The following is a 16,062-nucleotide window of genomic DNA, read 5'->3' as shown; positions in this document are numbered from 1 at the left end:
TGTATATCCCACAAACACCTATAAGCTCAGCTCCAAGAGAGGCAGAGACTGCGGGTGTGGGTGACAGTTTGTGGGGCTTCTAGCCCAGCTGAAATACAAATCCTAGTTTGAGAACTACTCTAGGGACTTTCTCCTTCCTCCTTTCATCTCATGGATGGTTCTGCTGCATTCAGAATGGGTCTTGCTCAGATAACCCTGGAAATCCACGTACGTAGGAGTGTGACTCCTCCATCTCCGGGTGATTCCAAATTAGTCTCATTAACTGTTAGATTGGTTATCTAATTGTTATCAAATAACCATTTGTCTGAACAATGGCTTGGCCTTGTCCATCAATTCCTAGATGTCACCCTCAAACCTCTCTCAAAAGTGTAGGTGAAGCTGGGTGTGGTGGTACACTCCTTTAACCTCAGCCCTTGGGAAGCAGAGGTAGAACTATTTCTGTGAGTTCAAGGCTAACCTGGTCTCCATAGCAAGCTCCAGGTCAGTGAGTGGTACATAGAGAAACCCTGACTCAACAAAACAAAACAAAGAAAAAGTAGGAGGAATAGGAGGAGAGTGGCACAGAAGGACATTTAACACCCTTTCCTGGCCTCTGCATATACAAGTGTACACTTGTGTGCTCAAGCATACACACACACACACACACACACACACACACGAGCATGTAAGTAAATAAACAAATAAATCTCTAAAATGTTTCTTGTAAAAGGAAGAAGACCAGAATCTCTGCCTGGAACGATGGAATATTCACATGGTAAACAAAGTACAAACATCAAAGGAGAGAGTCAGACTTAGAGGGGGAGTGGAGGAATGGCTCAGTGTTGAAGAGAAAATACTGCTTTTCCAGAGGATCCACATTCTGCTCCTAGCACCCTCCTCCATGGCTCTCAATCACCTGTAACTTTTCTCCTGAACGTATGTCTGTGCACCACGTGCATGCCAAGTGCCTGTAGAGGTATCAGAAGTAGGTTTCAGATGCCCTGGGACTGGAGTGTGGCACACTTCTGTGGTTTTCGTGGAACTCCCTGGGAAGAAAGAGCTGGCTGTGTTTTAACTTACTATGAAAACTCACTTGCTACGGACCTGGGTTCTGGCCTGGTACTAACCTGCCTCATCTGAAGGCTATGAGTAAGATGAAGAGGAACCTCAGCAACCCCTGCTCTTAAAAAGAGGATCCTTTTGTTGTTGTTAAATAAACAGTAAAAGGGAGAAAAGGAATCCTAACGCATGTGTTGGGTGTGGGGAAGAAACGAAACTCTCGTGTGTGCCATGTGGGCAAGAAGTTACGAGCAAGGAAGACAGAAGGGGCGAAAGACCAGACAGCAATACAGGAGAATGATCATCAGAAAGAAATCCCAAGTGATGGCCACACCAGAAGACATCAAAGACCGGCGATATCCAACTGCTGTTTCATTCTGGTTAGTAATGCCCCTTCCAACCATTCAGGGAAGTGAGATCTGTGCCCGTACATTGGCTGCTAGTGTTCTGAGAAAAGTAGAGTAGGATAGGATAGTGGAGGGAAGTGTGTCCTACCCCACGTTCACCCTACACAGGGACATAAAAAGAAACTCAATCTTACTGAGTGAGGTAAGCTGAGTTAGAAAGAAAAACTTAACCTGAGTTTTTGTCCCTCTCACCAACCTTTGCATGAAGTATGTCCATCTTTTAGGGACTTTTTCAAATTAGACAACACACAGAAAAACCACTGATGAGTAGTAGATTGTAAGAGAGGTTCAGAGGGGGAAAATCAACACTAATGTTTTCTCCAGGAGAAGAAAGTTACTAAATAAAAATCTCAGTGTCAGGAATGAGATCAGGGAGGTCCTATGGACATTAAGACAATCCAGGGAATGCTCTTGGCTGCCCACTCTAACTATATGGCAAGACCCTATTGCCAAAAATACTATAAAGTTTGGTTGTGGTACATAGAGAAATCAACAAGGAGCTAACCTAGAAACTTCCTTCCTGCTGGGTACCATTCATAGTGCTAGGGTGTAATACATTTTTATCCACTGCAGGGGAAAAGACCTTGATAGTCATACCCAGTACTGAACACTGAGTGCTACAACACTGACCATGCCAGACAAGATGTGCCCATTGGTGCAATGGTGGCATGGTGCTATAGGTGTAACCACAGCTTTCTGGTTGGATCTGAGGCTTGTTCCACAGAAGGGAATTCATGCCTAAGACTGTAAACCCAGTCAAACTCCTATGGCAGGGCTACAGAGATGGTCAGCGGTTAAGAACACTTGTTTTTTTTTTAAGATTTATTTATTTTATTTATGAGTACACTGTAGCTATCTTCAGACACACCAGAAGAGGGCATCGAATCTCATTATGGATGGTTCTGAGCCACCATGTGGTTGCTGGGATTTGAACTCAGGACCTCTGGAAGAGCAGCCAGTGCTCTTAACCACTGAGCCAGCCATCTCTCCAGCCCCAGAACACTTGTTTTTGAAGAGGACCTAGGTTTGATTCCTAGCACCCACATGACAACATACAACCATGCAATTCTGGGGGATGTTATGACCTTTCAGACCTGCTTGGGTATCATATATGTTTGTGGTACACAGCCATACATGCAAGCAAAACACTAATATACATAAAATAAAAAATAAATCTAAAACTTTTTTTCTAGAGCGTATGACTAGGAAGATTATGACTGTAGTAGGAACTCTACTACAGTTGTTTTGGTGAATGCTCATGTTGTCAAACTGCCTTCTACATGTTGATACCTTAGAATAGTGTAACTATCTTCTACATGTTTATACCTATAGAATAGTGTAACTATCTTAGGGTTTTGTTGCTGTGAAGAGACACCAGGACCACAGCAACTCTTATAAAGGAAAAGATTTAATTGGGGTTGGCTTACAGTTCAGAGGTTTAATCCATTTTTTTCACGGTGGAAAGCATGGCAGCATGCAGGCAGATATGGTGCTGGAGAGGTAGCTGAGAGTTCTCCATCTGGATTGTCAGGCAGCAGGAAGAGAGAATGACACTGGACCTGGATTGAGCATCAGAAACCTCAAAGCCCACCCCCAGTGACATACTCCACCAAGGCCACACCTCCTAGTACCACTATGAGCCTATGCAGACCGTTTTCATTGAGACAACCACAACTCAACCTTGATCACAGAAGCTTTTATTGCAGTGGATGAGAGTTAATGCAGACTCCGAATTGGTCAAACAGCTGCGAATACATGGCTGTAGTGTGCTCAGCCCTAAATGCAACATCTTTATCAATCCCTGGCCAGGCTCTGAGAGCCTCATGGAAGAGGAAGGTGGAAGGAATCTAAGAGCTAAAGGAGGGGGCTCAGCACTGTGAATGCCGTCTTCTGTATATGACGCAGTTGCACTCATGAACTCGTAGCACAAGACCAAGCGAAGATGGCAGTGTCTGTATGTCTTCCTTGAGGAATCTGGTCCTGCCTGCTAGGAGGAGGGTGCTGTGTAGGCACAGAGAGGCTGATGTACCAGCTCTGAGGGCTCTGTTAGGTTCCACTGCTCTGGAACACACAGTAAAGGTCTTAGGGAGCAGTGGGGTAGTGGGATGCTCCCTGTCAGGGTCTAGCTCAGGTCACCCAGCCCATAAGCAGATAAACACAGACACGTTGTTCGTGGGGATGACTGTGGGAAGGACTTACTAGAAGACAGACTCTTCCATGTTATTCTCTGGTAGGAAATTACATTTCCCTATTTTTATCTCTTCTGTTACTCAAGGACACTCTGCATCCATGAGGCAGGCAGAGAGCACAGCTGAGCCTAAAAGACTAAGTACCCAGTTAGGAAAGAAAAGAGGAAACATACAAAGACTTTGTCAGAATTATTAAAGAAAGGGGATTCCCTTCAAACCAAGATGAGATCCTGGTTTCCACCGGGGGTACAGGTGTTTCATACATATTCCAGCTGACAGGGAGGTCCAGAAAGGAAGGGCTGCAGGGACCACCAAGACTGATGAGCCATGTCAGTTCTCAAGGGAAACCCCAGACTACCAGAAAGCCAGGAGACAGACTCACAACCGTGTTTACCATGGATAGAATGGTCCAACAAGAACCTGTGGACACAGACAGTCCTACGAGCCCCATATACCTGGACACAGTGCAGAAAGGCCAACATGGGTGTCCCACCAGGCCCTCAGAATACCAGGAGAAATATACATCCAATTAAGTTCTGGGAGTACATGTTCATTTCCTGTCAGTGTAAGTGTGCACATTTAGATTCTTGCTGTGACTGTGCACTTCTGGAGCCTTTGTGGTTTTCTTTCTTTTTTAAGATTTATTTTATTACATGGGTATGAACGTTTTGCCTGCATGTGTGCCTATGCACCATGTGTGTGCCTGATGCTCATAGAGGTCAGAAAAAGACACTGAATCAATCCCCTGGAGTTATGGCTTGTTCAGCCATCATGTGAGTGCTGGGAATCGAACTCAGTTCCTTTGCAAGACTGACAAGTGCTCCTAACTGCTGAGTCAGCTCTTTAACCCTTGTAGTTCTTCTAATGTAGATCCTTTCCTCTGAATCTCTTGAGATTGTTTGTGCTTTCTTGCCTAATTGTCATTTGTTGTCATCATCGTTGTTACCCTGTGACCATGGAGAGGCCCACAAGGATGGCAGGTGCCAGCTGAGGTGTTCTCACTGTGGCTTCCCCTGGCCTGCTGCTCTTCTGGCTGCAGCTGCTGAGACAGGACTGTCCAGATGCCCACCCAACTCTTCTGTGTCTCACTGTCCTATAGTTCCTGTCAGCCTCAGAGAAAGGAGGCTTTTCCCCTCCAGCTAGCCAAGTTCCCGGATCCCCAGGTTTGGCTGAGTCATGTCTCTGGATACCTTGCAATAGCAAGAACATTCCTGTGACAATTCTTAGTTAGCCAAGTCTCTGTGCCTTCTCCCTTCTTCTAGCCTGTGGTTCTTCCTCCCATTTTCGGTCCCAAGCAGCCCTGTCCCTGCTCAGTTTACAGTAGGGCAGTCTGGAAACAGAAACTAACACTGGGCTGCTGTGCTAAGCCTGGTTGTCTCCCTTGTGACATGGGGAAGATAACACCTCTTACTATTAATGTGAAGATTGTAAGGGATACGATTGTAAGCTCATACGATGTGTTACCTGGTACAGGGGAGGGTAGGTGAGGTCTGGGGCAAGGGGCTGAGTTGAAGAGGACCACTGAGTGCCACACCACTTCAGAGAGCCTCTGCTGACAACAGCAGGGTCTCTCTTTGGGTTTGGGACTGAAGCTCTGTGGGAATTCTCCCTCTGGCATTACAGATGCTACAGAACACAGGTACCTCTGTTTACTAAACACCTACTATATGCCAGGCATCATATCAAACAACCATTTCTCTTCCCAGGCTCTGAGGAAGAACTGTTCCATTCTACAGATGAGGGACTGTCTAGCAGGAACTTGGCACTTCCTTGAGTTTTTGACGCTTCAGAAACAGAGGCCAGAATCAGAACCAAGGTTCGTGCAACTCTGGGGACTGTCTTCCCTGTGCAATCCCCTTTCTCCCTCTTTGAGGAGAAGGCCCAACGCTAGGAATCTAAAAGTCCACTTCTCTGATGCAGTAAAGGCTGAAGTGAGGGAGCTGGAACAGGGAGGAACCGTGCATCAGTCAGGAAACCTCAGAGAGCCCTTACTGAGAGCAGCCAGGTCACGCTGTTCAGTGAGCTCTGAGGCCTGAGTGAAGCTTTGTGCTGAAGCTCTTCCTTTAACTTCTTAAAACTGATCAGACATTCAGACACTCAGACATCCAGACACTCACATGGGATGAAGGGTGTTTGTTTGTTTGTTTGTTTGTTTCCTTGCTTGTTTAGGGAGCTTGAAGGGGACAGAGAGTGTTCTCTCCCTTTTTTAAAGATTTATTTATTTATTTATTTATTTATTTATTTATTTTATTTAATGTGAGTACATTGCTGTCTTTAAACACAACAGAAGAGGGCATCAGATCCTATTACAGATGGTTGTGAGCCACCATGTGGTTGCTGGGAATTGAACTCAGGACCTCTGGAAGAGCAGTCAGTGCTCTTAACCGCTGAGCCATCTCTCCAGCCCAGGGTGTTTTCTTTTTTATTGAAGTTTTTGGAGACAGATTTTTCAGTGTGTGGCTCAAGCTGGCCTTCAACACATTATCCTCCTACCCAGCCTGAGTGCTGGATTTATAGGTTTACACAACAGTTTCAAATGATATAAATTCTAAAAGGTACAAAATGATATGTAAGGGAAGGGGGTCTCCTACCTATGATCCATGCTCTCTCCCTCACCTTCCTGTCAGGAAGATAACCTTTACTAGAGTTTTAGCTACAAAAGGGAGTCCATGCATTTACAACGAGAGGTGAGTCTCTTTCCCCTTCTCTCCCTCCCTCCCTGACTGCTCATTTGTGCGTGGGGTGGGGTGGGAGGGAGTAAATGTGTATAGACTCTAAAAATCAACCTAGATGTCTTTCCTCAGGTACTGTTCATCAGCCCGGAGCTTGCCGACTAGGCCAGGCTGAGTGGTCAGTAAGCCCTAGGAATCTATCCATGTTTGGCTCCCCAACACATGCACAAACACATGCCATCACACACAGTTCTGGGACCTGAGCTCAAGACCTCAGATCTACATGGCAGGTGCTTTGCCACTGAGCCATCTTCCCCTCTACGGATGTATAAGGAATCTGTCATACCACCATAGGTGAGTGCCAGAACTATTACATCAGTCCTTCATGATAGGCAATTAAATTCCCTCCACTCTTCCTTAACACGAACCATGTTATCTTATAAAAAAGTAAGTTGTAGACGTGTGAATACAACAAGACAAATCCCCACAAGTAGGATTCCTAGCACTTATCAATACAACATGCTCTTTCTAAATTTTTAGCAGATAGTACCAAATTCCACAGACGTTGTAGCACAGTACAGCTCACCACCAATGAATACAGCCAAGGGAATGCTTTTCCTATGGGGGGAGGAGACTGTTAGTTGGATGAGATTAGCTTTGCAGGGCCATGCAGGCTTGCCCTTAGTCCAGAAAATTTCTCTGATAGGTGGCTCTCTCTCTTTCCCTCTCTCCCTTCCTTCCCATACTGTGTGCATGTGATGAGCCAGAGCCATCAATAGTCTGATCTCAACAATCTAGCTGCCCATTTCACAGATGCAAGAACTGGAGTTCAGAGAGGTAAGCTACCTTACTCAAGGTCCTGGCCTGGAATCCTGCAAGTCCAAGGTTAATTCTATAGAATCTATGTTTCCCCTCCTGACCTCAAACAGTGTCCTCCATACTGTCCTGAGACAGACTGCTGTGGGGAGGAGCTGCTCTAGCTGCCTTTGCTGCAGAGCAAGATCACTGATGTGTGAGCAGGTGGTATCTTGTCAGAAAGTTAACCATAACAAGCCCTAGCTGCGAAGCGTGAATGTCATTTGCGGATCGGTGGTGATACTGAGCCATTTCAGACGTAGGACAAGGCTGTGGTTAACCATTCATTGTGATAGGATCCAGTTACAGTTATTCCTAGACACTGTAACACTACCTAACTGCCCTTGTAGAACCCCCTCAACCCCCAACCCCATCCCCACCATCATAAAAGCAGCCAGGCATAGAGATGGATGAGAATGTTTTAATCCCAACACTCAGGAAGCAGAGACAGATGGATCTCTGTGAGTTTGAGACTAGCCTTGTTTAGAGAACAAGTCCCAGGGCAGCCAGGACAACACTATGAGACTGAAATTTTTAATTAAAATAAAAATAGTCCCTTGGAATTCCTCTGTGCCAGTAGCTCTGCCTGGTGTATTGCACTGTGTCTAACAAACTCTACTTCTGCCTCCTCCTGTCTTGGTGAATTCATTCACAGCTACGTCATTGCAGACCTGTCAGTGTCAGCACCTGTGTTGACTTGGCTACAGCTTGAAGAACCCAGCTCCTTCCTAATATGAGTTGAAACACTTGGAGACTCCCACAAGGTTCAGAGTTCAAACCACTGAGAACATTCTAGTTCACGAGAAACCAAACGCAGCCCCACGCTACATCCTCAAAGCTGCCATTCCCTGCCCACTGGAGGCCCCGGGAGCCCCGCTCATTCACTTTTCTGAGGTGGATAGTACTGTACTACCTACCAAAGGATCAGGAATCCTTCACAAATCCTCTCCAGTGTCACTGGTGGGTGTTGGGAAAAGTCAGCAACTCAGGCTGCTCGAGGGATGCAGGTAACTATGACGACTCAAGTTCTCCTTTTGTCACTTGGAAAGTGACTCCACGTTAACTCGTTTCACCTCTGCAGCAGTACCATAAGGCAGGCAAGGAAGAGATTCTGAGGTTCTTTCTTCCCATTTTCTGGATAAGGAAAGTAAGGTAACCTTTGTCCACTGTGTGCCAAATGTTAGCTTCATTCTTTGCTTCCCTATGGTAAGCAACCTTCTGGTGGTATGAAATGTTCATTCATCTCTGAAAGAAGTGGCTTTGTCTCTAGCAGTGTGCATTTTAGACAGCCCTCCAAGGGCACAGATACATGTATATACATTTCTTTCCCTGTATCCTCATCATTTAGCTCTGTTGATGAATCCTTTATGAGGAGATTCTTAGATCTTCCTCACTGGAGACCTAGGGGTAGTGTTACCCCCTAGGCAAGTTGTCCTGAGTTGTCTAAGAAAAATCAAATCAAATGAAACCTGAAGAAGCCATGTGGAGAGCAGGCCAGTATGAAGCATCCTCCATGATCTTGGTTTTGGTTCCTGTCCTAAATTCCCTTTATGATAGATTGTAAGATGTAAGATGAAATAAACTATCTCCTACCCAACTCATTCCAGTTGTGGTGTCTATCACAGCAACAGAAAGTAACTTACTATATCTCAGTGCTTAGCTTGTGCTTTAGAGCATGACGGGCACTCACTGAAGACATACTGTTTGCCAGAGGAAACAGATGAATAGACGGATGTAAGTGGATGGCTACAAGGTGGTGAGTGGATGTGGCATTGGTTAGTTTATCTGTTTTGTTTTTCTACACAGCACCCATGCTGCCGTCTCAGTGTCACCCTGACACCCTTTCCTAGAATCATCCCTCCTCCCAGGGCATTTGTTCTCAGTGGTCCTTCATATCAGATGCCTTCTCCCCACAAGCAAATGACAAAATTAGTAGGTCATACCTCCTTGCCTAAACTTGGAAGTCCTTTGTGTTACAAGAACAGAGTGTATCCAGCTAAACAATGGCACCCTGACACCTGCCCCTGTGCTAAGCCAGCTTCTCTTATGTTCTGACCTTTCTGAGAGCCACTATGCATCACTCCCAATACATCATATGCTGAGTCAACAAATGTGCTTTATCCATTTATGAACAACGCATGTTAGCAGACAGGAGATGTGGAGATGGGCAGCTGGAGGATGGACAGGCAGAGTCTGGGAAGAGCCGAGTGACCGGGTGGAACAGTGGGTAAATGGAGGAACACAGAACTGCCGAGGAAGGAGCTCACGAGCCAAGTGGTAGAGTGAGTCCTGGGCCCCAGAAAGATGAAAGGGAAGAAAGACCCTTTAGGCCTTACCCACAGGAGGAATGCTATGAGCTGAGGTTAGGGGGCGATGAGCTTCCAGTTCCAAACCCCTTCAATGTACTAAAAATCACCTACTATTTTACCTTTTAAATGAGAAGGAAGGGGCCTCAAGGCAGTACTGTTACACCTCTACTTCCTTGTTGAAGGAACCGAGACTCACAAGAGGTTTGCCAGAATCTCACAGCTTCTCACAGTTAGGTTTAGCACCGCACTGGACTAGAGTCTATGCTACATCCGGGTCCCTTCCTCTCTTCACATCCAAAAGCAGACTTTAAGAAGAATGACTGAAGCGCAAAACTTCCAAACGCCAACCTAACAAAATTCCCCAGGGGGACTTCCCTACCCACTCTGGCATTCCTAACACTACAGACAGACGTAGGGAGGTTCTGAGGGTAGAAGGCTCTGCAGGCTTTGCTGAGGAGTGGGCAGTGGAGGAAGGGGAGGCAGCATAGAAAACAAGGGATTGAAGGCCTCCGTCTCTGAGACTGGAAGAAAGTAGTAAGGAACCAAGGGACTTTCTGGGGCCAGATCAAAAGAGAGACAGAATCCAGAGATTTTTGTCACTTCCTTTTTAAGCCTGTCTGTGCACTGTCCTGTGGAGGTGCCAGAAAGGAAGAAGAGTAGTTGGCAGAGTCCTCAGGGCTAGTTTGAGTCAGAATTGGTCTCTTCCTAGGTAGAATGATCTCTCAAGGGTCTGACACTAGGGGCTGATGGAATATCACTGCCCACTTTGCCACTTCTCACTCTGCACCTCCAAAGGTAAATTCCTTACTGGGAAGGAGAGAACAGTAAGAAAATACATGCTGGAGCTTGGACGTTTGGGAGCTGGTTTCTAAGTATCTACTTAGAGCCAGAAATAGGCCATTTTCTGATTGCCTCCATTTGGTCATCCTGGGTGTCCTAGAACTGGGTGTTCCCAGCCCAGTTTCCAAGACAGAAACCAGGGAATAGATTTAACAATCTGTCCAAAGGCACAGAGACAGCAAGTGCTAACTGATTTCAGATTCAGGTCTTCCTTGCTCCATCAGACTTCCTTCTGGAAGGGGAAGGAGTGCAGAACTGAGGAGTTATACTCTGGCAATAACCTTTCCTAGAGAATAAAGGATAAAGAATTTCATGAGGGATATGAAATGAAACAACAAGCAAAACAAAAAGAAATAAAAGCAACAAAGAATCCAACGTGAAGAAGAAAACAAAAATACATTCCTCTCACAGAAGAGGGGGCCTAAAATTATCTGTCAACAAACACAGCTACACAGCTCATGTGCTTCCCCTAGGCCTTGCACTCACTACCACCTTGTGGGGGCTCCCCGTGACCCAAGCACAGGTTCCCATCACAAACACACCACATGTGGTCTCCAGCTGCAGAAAGCAAGAGGGTGGGTGTGCTGAGCCACTGTCCTGTGTGGTGAAGGTGAGAAGAGCTGACGGAGGCCAGCTACAAGCCTCTGGTCTGAATGTGGTTGTGAACTATTATGAGAGCAGGTATCAGAGACATGGGTGATGACTGTAATGCTGTCACCGCTGGAACACCTTGTCCAACAGGGCCCTCTGCGAGCAGATGGTGTGAGCCAGTTACTTGCTGTCCTAGATGTAAGAAAGGGGAAAGGGATCCAATCAAGAAGCATATACCAATTTGCATATGGAGAAAGCTAAAGCCATGGAAGGAAATGGCTTTTCTGCTGGCTTTTCCTGGGAGCCCAGATACCTAGAGACTATGGATTTTCCCTACTTCAGACACTATGATAGGAGTGGCCAAGAGAGAAAGCTGACTCACACAGTCATGGGGAAATCCCACGTCTGACTAAAGCACTGGAATCCATTCGAAATGGGGTTTCAGTTTCTTTGGCTGCAACTGGCTTCACAACGTCAGACTGACTGGGCTGAGAGCCAGCTCAGCTTAGGAAAAGAGTCAATGAAAGAAGGAAAAGAAAACAGAAGACTAAGCCAGGACAAGACAGGGTAGCATGTGGCTGAAAGGATGTGAGCGTATCTGAGAGGCTTGCGTGAACACGCAACACAGGGCTGGCAAGGACTCAGAAGCACACCAAAGCTGCCAGGTTTGTGACCTCCCTATACACAAAAGGACAAGTGTGCTGGTCAGCTCTCTAAAAACTAGTCAGAAGATTTCACAGCTTCGCCATCTCTTCAATGGCTGGATTAACCAACTCAGAGTCTGTGCAGTTTCTCCATCTACAGAGGAAGTGACTTAGGACCGAAGGAAATAAGCAAGTTGCCTGAAATCACTAATCAGCAGTAGAAGCAGACCTGGGAGAAACGACACCGCATGGCCTCGTGAACGCATGCAGTCTTAAGAAGCAAGGGGTAGATCAGCCATTGTGAGGGGCAGCGAAGTGGGGGCACGGAGAAAGATGGTGACCAAAGGGTACACAAGGCTGAAGCAATCCAGGATGAACAAACAAGTCTGCAGATCTAAAACAGCATGGGGACTGCGGTTAGTCACACCGTGCCTGGCACCGGAAATTTGCTGAGAGATTTCAGATGCTCTCAGACCACATAAATATAAAGTGAAGGCTATGTGTGAAGATAAGTGTGTTCATCTGTCTGCTGGAGATATTTCAGAATTTCACCATACACCATAAATATACAATGTTTTATTTTAAAAATAAATAGAAAATAAATAATAGATCCAGCTTTTCAACTCCAGGGAGCCCAGGTACCTAGTCAATATGCCATAAGAAATGATTAAGACTAACTCACTGTTGGTTCAGTATCTATCCTACCCAAAACATATGCTGAAAAGCAAGGAAGAAGCCAGAAGACAAGCAGAAGACAAACAGGATAAGATACTAAGAAACCGCACAGATTCTGGGTGGGTTAATCTGGCCATTGAGGATATGATGAGAGCTGTGACATTTTTTGACTAGTTTTTAGAGAACTGAACAGATACACTTGTCATTTGTGCTCAGGGCTGGAGAGATGGCTAAGAGCACTGCTGCTCTTACAGGGGACCCAGGTTTGATTCCTAGCACCCACACTGGGCAGCTCACACCTGATAGTAACTCCATTTCCAGGAGATCCAACACCCTCTTCCAGCCTCCAAGAGTACTGAACACACATGGTACACTTACTGACAAGCAGGTGTACACACACACACACACACACACACACGCATGCATGCATGCACACGCACACACATGCACATAAATGAAAAAAATAAATAAATAAATTTGTAAAAGATACTATGCTCACAGAGTTGAGAGACAAGACTGCAATGCCAGCACCACAGAGAATGAGGAAGTAAGTTTGAGGTTGGGTTACAGTGTGAGCCTGTCTCAACAGAAAAGACAAGAGACAAGGTCAGTAGAAGATGGCTGACAATTAAGGAGTACTTATTTACTTGTGCTTTGTGCATCTACCTTCTCCTACTCCATCCCAGAGCCTTCAAAGAGTTGCTATATTTCTCTAGAAACAATGAAGGATGGTAGAAAGTGGTCACTTATTCAGTGAGGTCTACCATTGCAAGTTACGGTCATAAGCTATGCACTTCACCTCTCTATACTTGAACCAACCTCCTAAAAGACTCAAACTCAGAATCCTCCTGCCTCAGCCTTCAAGGTGGATGTGGTAGTATACATTTGTAAATGTACAAGGTGGATGTGATAGTATACATTGGTAAATCCCAGTATTCAGGGGCACAGGCAAGAGTATTGCTGCAAGTTCTAGCCCAGCTTAGTCCATATAAAAAGTTAAGTCTAGCCATGGTTACATAGAAAGAACCTGTATGTCTCAAAAGGAAAACTGAAAGAAAAAAAACACCAGTGTTTCCAGTATGGGGTTGTTCTTTCCAATATTCAGTTTTGTCTAAATGCTGATCTCTTGTTCACAAACCAATTTCAGTCCCCATCCCCTGGCTAAAGTGTCACTAATTCTCAACTGAAGATGCATCCCATCCTTTGGAGTGGAGTGAACCCCCCCCATATCCTACCCTTTAATATCCAGGTATACTAAATAGACAGTGGACCAAAATGAGACACAGGACAGCTGGCTTCTGGTCCTAATTCTTTCATTCATCTGCAATGTGCTCTTAGCAAGTTACTCCTATCTGGGCCTCAGTTTCTCCCTCTGCAGCAGAGGGAGAATAATCCACTCTTGTGTCTAATAGAAAAAAAATTAGGGGGAAAAAAAAACAGGAAAAATTCTCCAATGTCCCTCACAGTTTCTGTCTTCCATGGGCTCTGTGCATAAGAGATGAGTTGGTGGGTAAATGGGATGACGTCATGGTCATGATGAAAACAAGAAGCGCTCCCTAGAGGAATCAACCCAACTCATATTTTCTGGAAAAGCCTCCAGTGTCCAACTGAGACGCACTATCCTAGTCAGAACCTATGTTTGTAAAGGATCCCCCCTTAGTAAATCCTCTCGTAAGTAACACTTGAGATCAGACTGTGCCCCATTCTAACTTGGTGTTGTGTAAAACAGTAGTTTTACAAGCTGTGCCTTTCCCTGAGAGTCTCCGTTTTACAAGAAGTTTTTGACTACATTCTGAATGCAAACAGAGATGGGATGACTCTGTACCTTGGTGGGCACATCTGTCTGGCACCACTCATAGACACAGATGGTAAATAATTTATACCTAAACATATAAAAGGATGACACCCCATAAGTTTATTTAAAAAAAAACCCTTGGGACCATATAAGCACATAAGCATGTTAAAGTCATTTAAAAACAGGCCCAAGAACTTACTGAACACATCAACACTCTCATCTGGACCCCATAAAGAGAACAGCTAACATCAGCCTGTCATCTGGCCACATGGTGTGTGTATGTGTCACAGGACTGATAGGCAGAGAATTGCAGACTGTCCCAGGAGCTAGAACTCAGCTCCATTCCCACTGTGGCATGTCTGTTGGAACTACAATCCACTGGCCCATCCACCTGGACCTGCCATTCGTTTGCTTTCCCATTGTCCATCTTGACCCAGGCCTCCCGTTCACCTCCACAGCATCCATGTTCTTACATTTTTGCTCCTATGCTGGGACTAGACTCTGAGGTTCAGCTCTGACCTGTGGTCCTGAAGCTTGACTCTGCAGTAGGCACCTCCAGTAAGAATAAGGTGGAGAATGATAGAATACTAGATATTCTTCTGTGGCCTCCATTCACACACACACACACACATACATACACACACACACACACACACACACACATCAGTTTTTAAAAATCTTTATTCCTACAGAGACTCTTTGTAGCCCTATCAGCTCCGTCAGCTCCTAGACAGACAGACAGACAGACAATAAATAGATATTATGGATAGATAATAGATGGACATATGGACATACAGGACACAGGGTTTTTTTGTTCCTACCTTAGTTACTAATGCTAACTCTCAAATCACACATCACACATTCAGTATCTCTAAGTCTACCTAGATATCTGGGGATAAGGATTACCTGGCTTTCAACAACTCCCCTATACCTTGTTAACTTATTATTATCAATGACACAGGTGTGTTCTATGTTTCTGATATAGTGTGCTCATAACGTAGTGTCCCATGGAGAAAACAGAAGAACAAAATCAAGTCTGGGCTACAACTTGGGAAGTTGCCAAGTGAAGATCAATGGCTTGATCTTAACTGACCCCTACTTGCCTTAAGGCAGCAGCCCCCTGCTACCTGGGGAGGGCCTGCTTGGGATGGCAGATCTGAGGATGAAGGGAAGGAAGAGGTTTTCCCCCTACTGCGTTTGGCCAGAGAGGGAGCCGAAGATAAGTCATCGTGGGCTGGAGGGCAGTTAGAGGCAGAGTCATACTTCCAAAGGTGATTTCAGTTTTCTTTTCCATTTTGTGTTTTCATTTTTGACAGAAGCTGGTGTTTGGTATCTTTTGTGGAAACTCCCCCAGTCCTGGGGGGGGCACTTCCTCTGCTGCCCTGGCTCCCTATAAAAGGTCTGTCTGAGCTACAGAGCACCTCTGCAGAGGATCCTGAGACAACACATACATCTCCTGCAGCCTCTGTCTCGGGTACCATGAAGCTCTCCGAAGCTGCCCTCACCATCATCCTCACTGCTGCCGCCCTCTGCACCCCTGCACCTGCCTCCCCATGTAAGTCCAGAGTTCTGACCACCACAGCCCCCACTGTGACTCGATGCCACCCCAACCTGCCCCCCCCAACCTTCCCTTCTTTCCAATCCTACTGTGTATGCTGCCTGTACATTCTTATGTATCCTTGACACAGTTACCCTGCTGTCACTGTCAGATGCCTTATGTATTATGGCAGGACCCTCTGGAGAACTTTTCTGTGTCTTCTAAGGCTATATTATGAACTCTGCAGGCGTTCCTTAGGGGCAAGCTGGTGCCGGGCATGTCAGAAGGCTGACCTTTGAAAGATGACTTACTCATATCTGTCACCAGCATGGTTTCTAAGAAATGTGTAATACTGTTTTAGCTGTGATAGACTCTCATTTCATATCGAGAAAAGAAATGGGGTTTGCAAGAAAGAAAGAAAGAAAGAAAGGAAGGAAGGAAGGAAGGAAGGAAGGAAGAAAGAAAGGAAGGAAGGAAGGAAGGAAGGAAGGAAGGAAGGAAGGAAGGAAG

The 16,062-nt window shown here is 45.6% G+C and overlaps 1 protein-coding gene and 1 long non-coding RNA gene across 2 annotated transcripts in view; both read left to right on the top strand.

Annotated features, from left to right (window-relative positions):
* Positions 1 to 5,357: 5,357 nt before the first annotated feature.
* Positions 5,358 to 7,109, top strand: LOC114625063. The gene is made up of 3 exons (XR_003712003.1): positions 5,358 to 5,450; positions 6,439 to 6,660; positions 7,074 to 7,109. It is a non-coding gene; the product is annotated as an uncharacterized LOC114625063 (long non-coding RNA).
* Positions 7,110 to 15,360: 8,251 nt separating this feature from the next.
* Ccl5 (C-C motif chemokine ligand 5) overlaps positions 15,361 to 16,062 on the top strand; it is a 5,116-nt gene continuing 4,414 nt past the window's right edge. Inside the window, exon 1 of the mRNA XM_028772425.1 lies at positions 15,361 to 15,570. Coding sequence (XP_028628258.1) covers positions 15,495 to 15,570 — 76 coding nt within the window. The 5' untranslated portion in view covers positions 15,361 to 15,494. The remainder of the gene's footprint in view (positions 15,571 to 16,062) is intronic.

The sequence above is a fragment of the Grammomys surdaster genome, unplaced genomic scaffold (genome assembly GCF_004785775.1).
Source record: "Grammomys surdaster isolate TR1022 unplaced genomic scaffold, NIH_TR_1.0 213, whole genome shotgun sequence".
Taxonomy (NCBI): domain Eukaryota; kingdom Metazoa; phylum Chordata; class Mammalia; order Rodentia; family Muridae; genus Grammomys; species Grammomys surdaster.
This window is presented reverse-complemented; position numbering and strand designations above follow the sequence as displayed.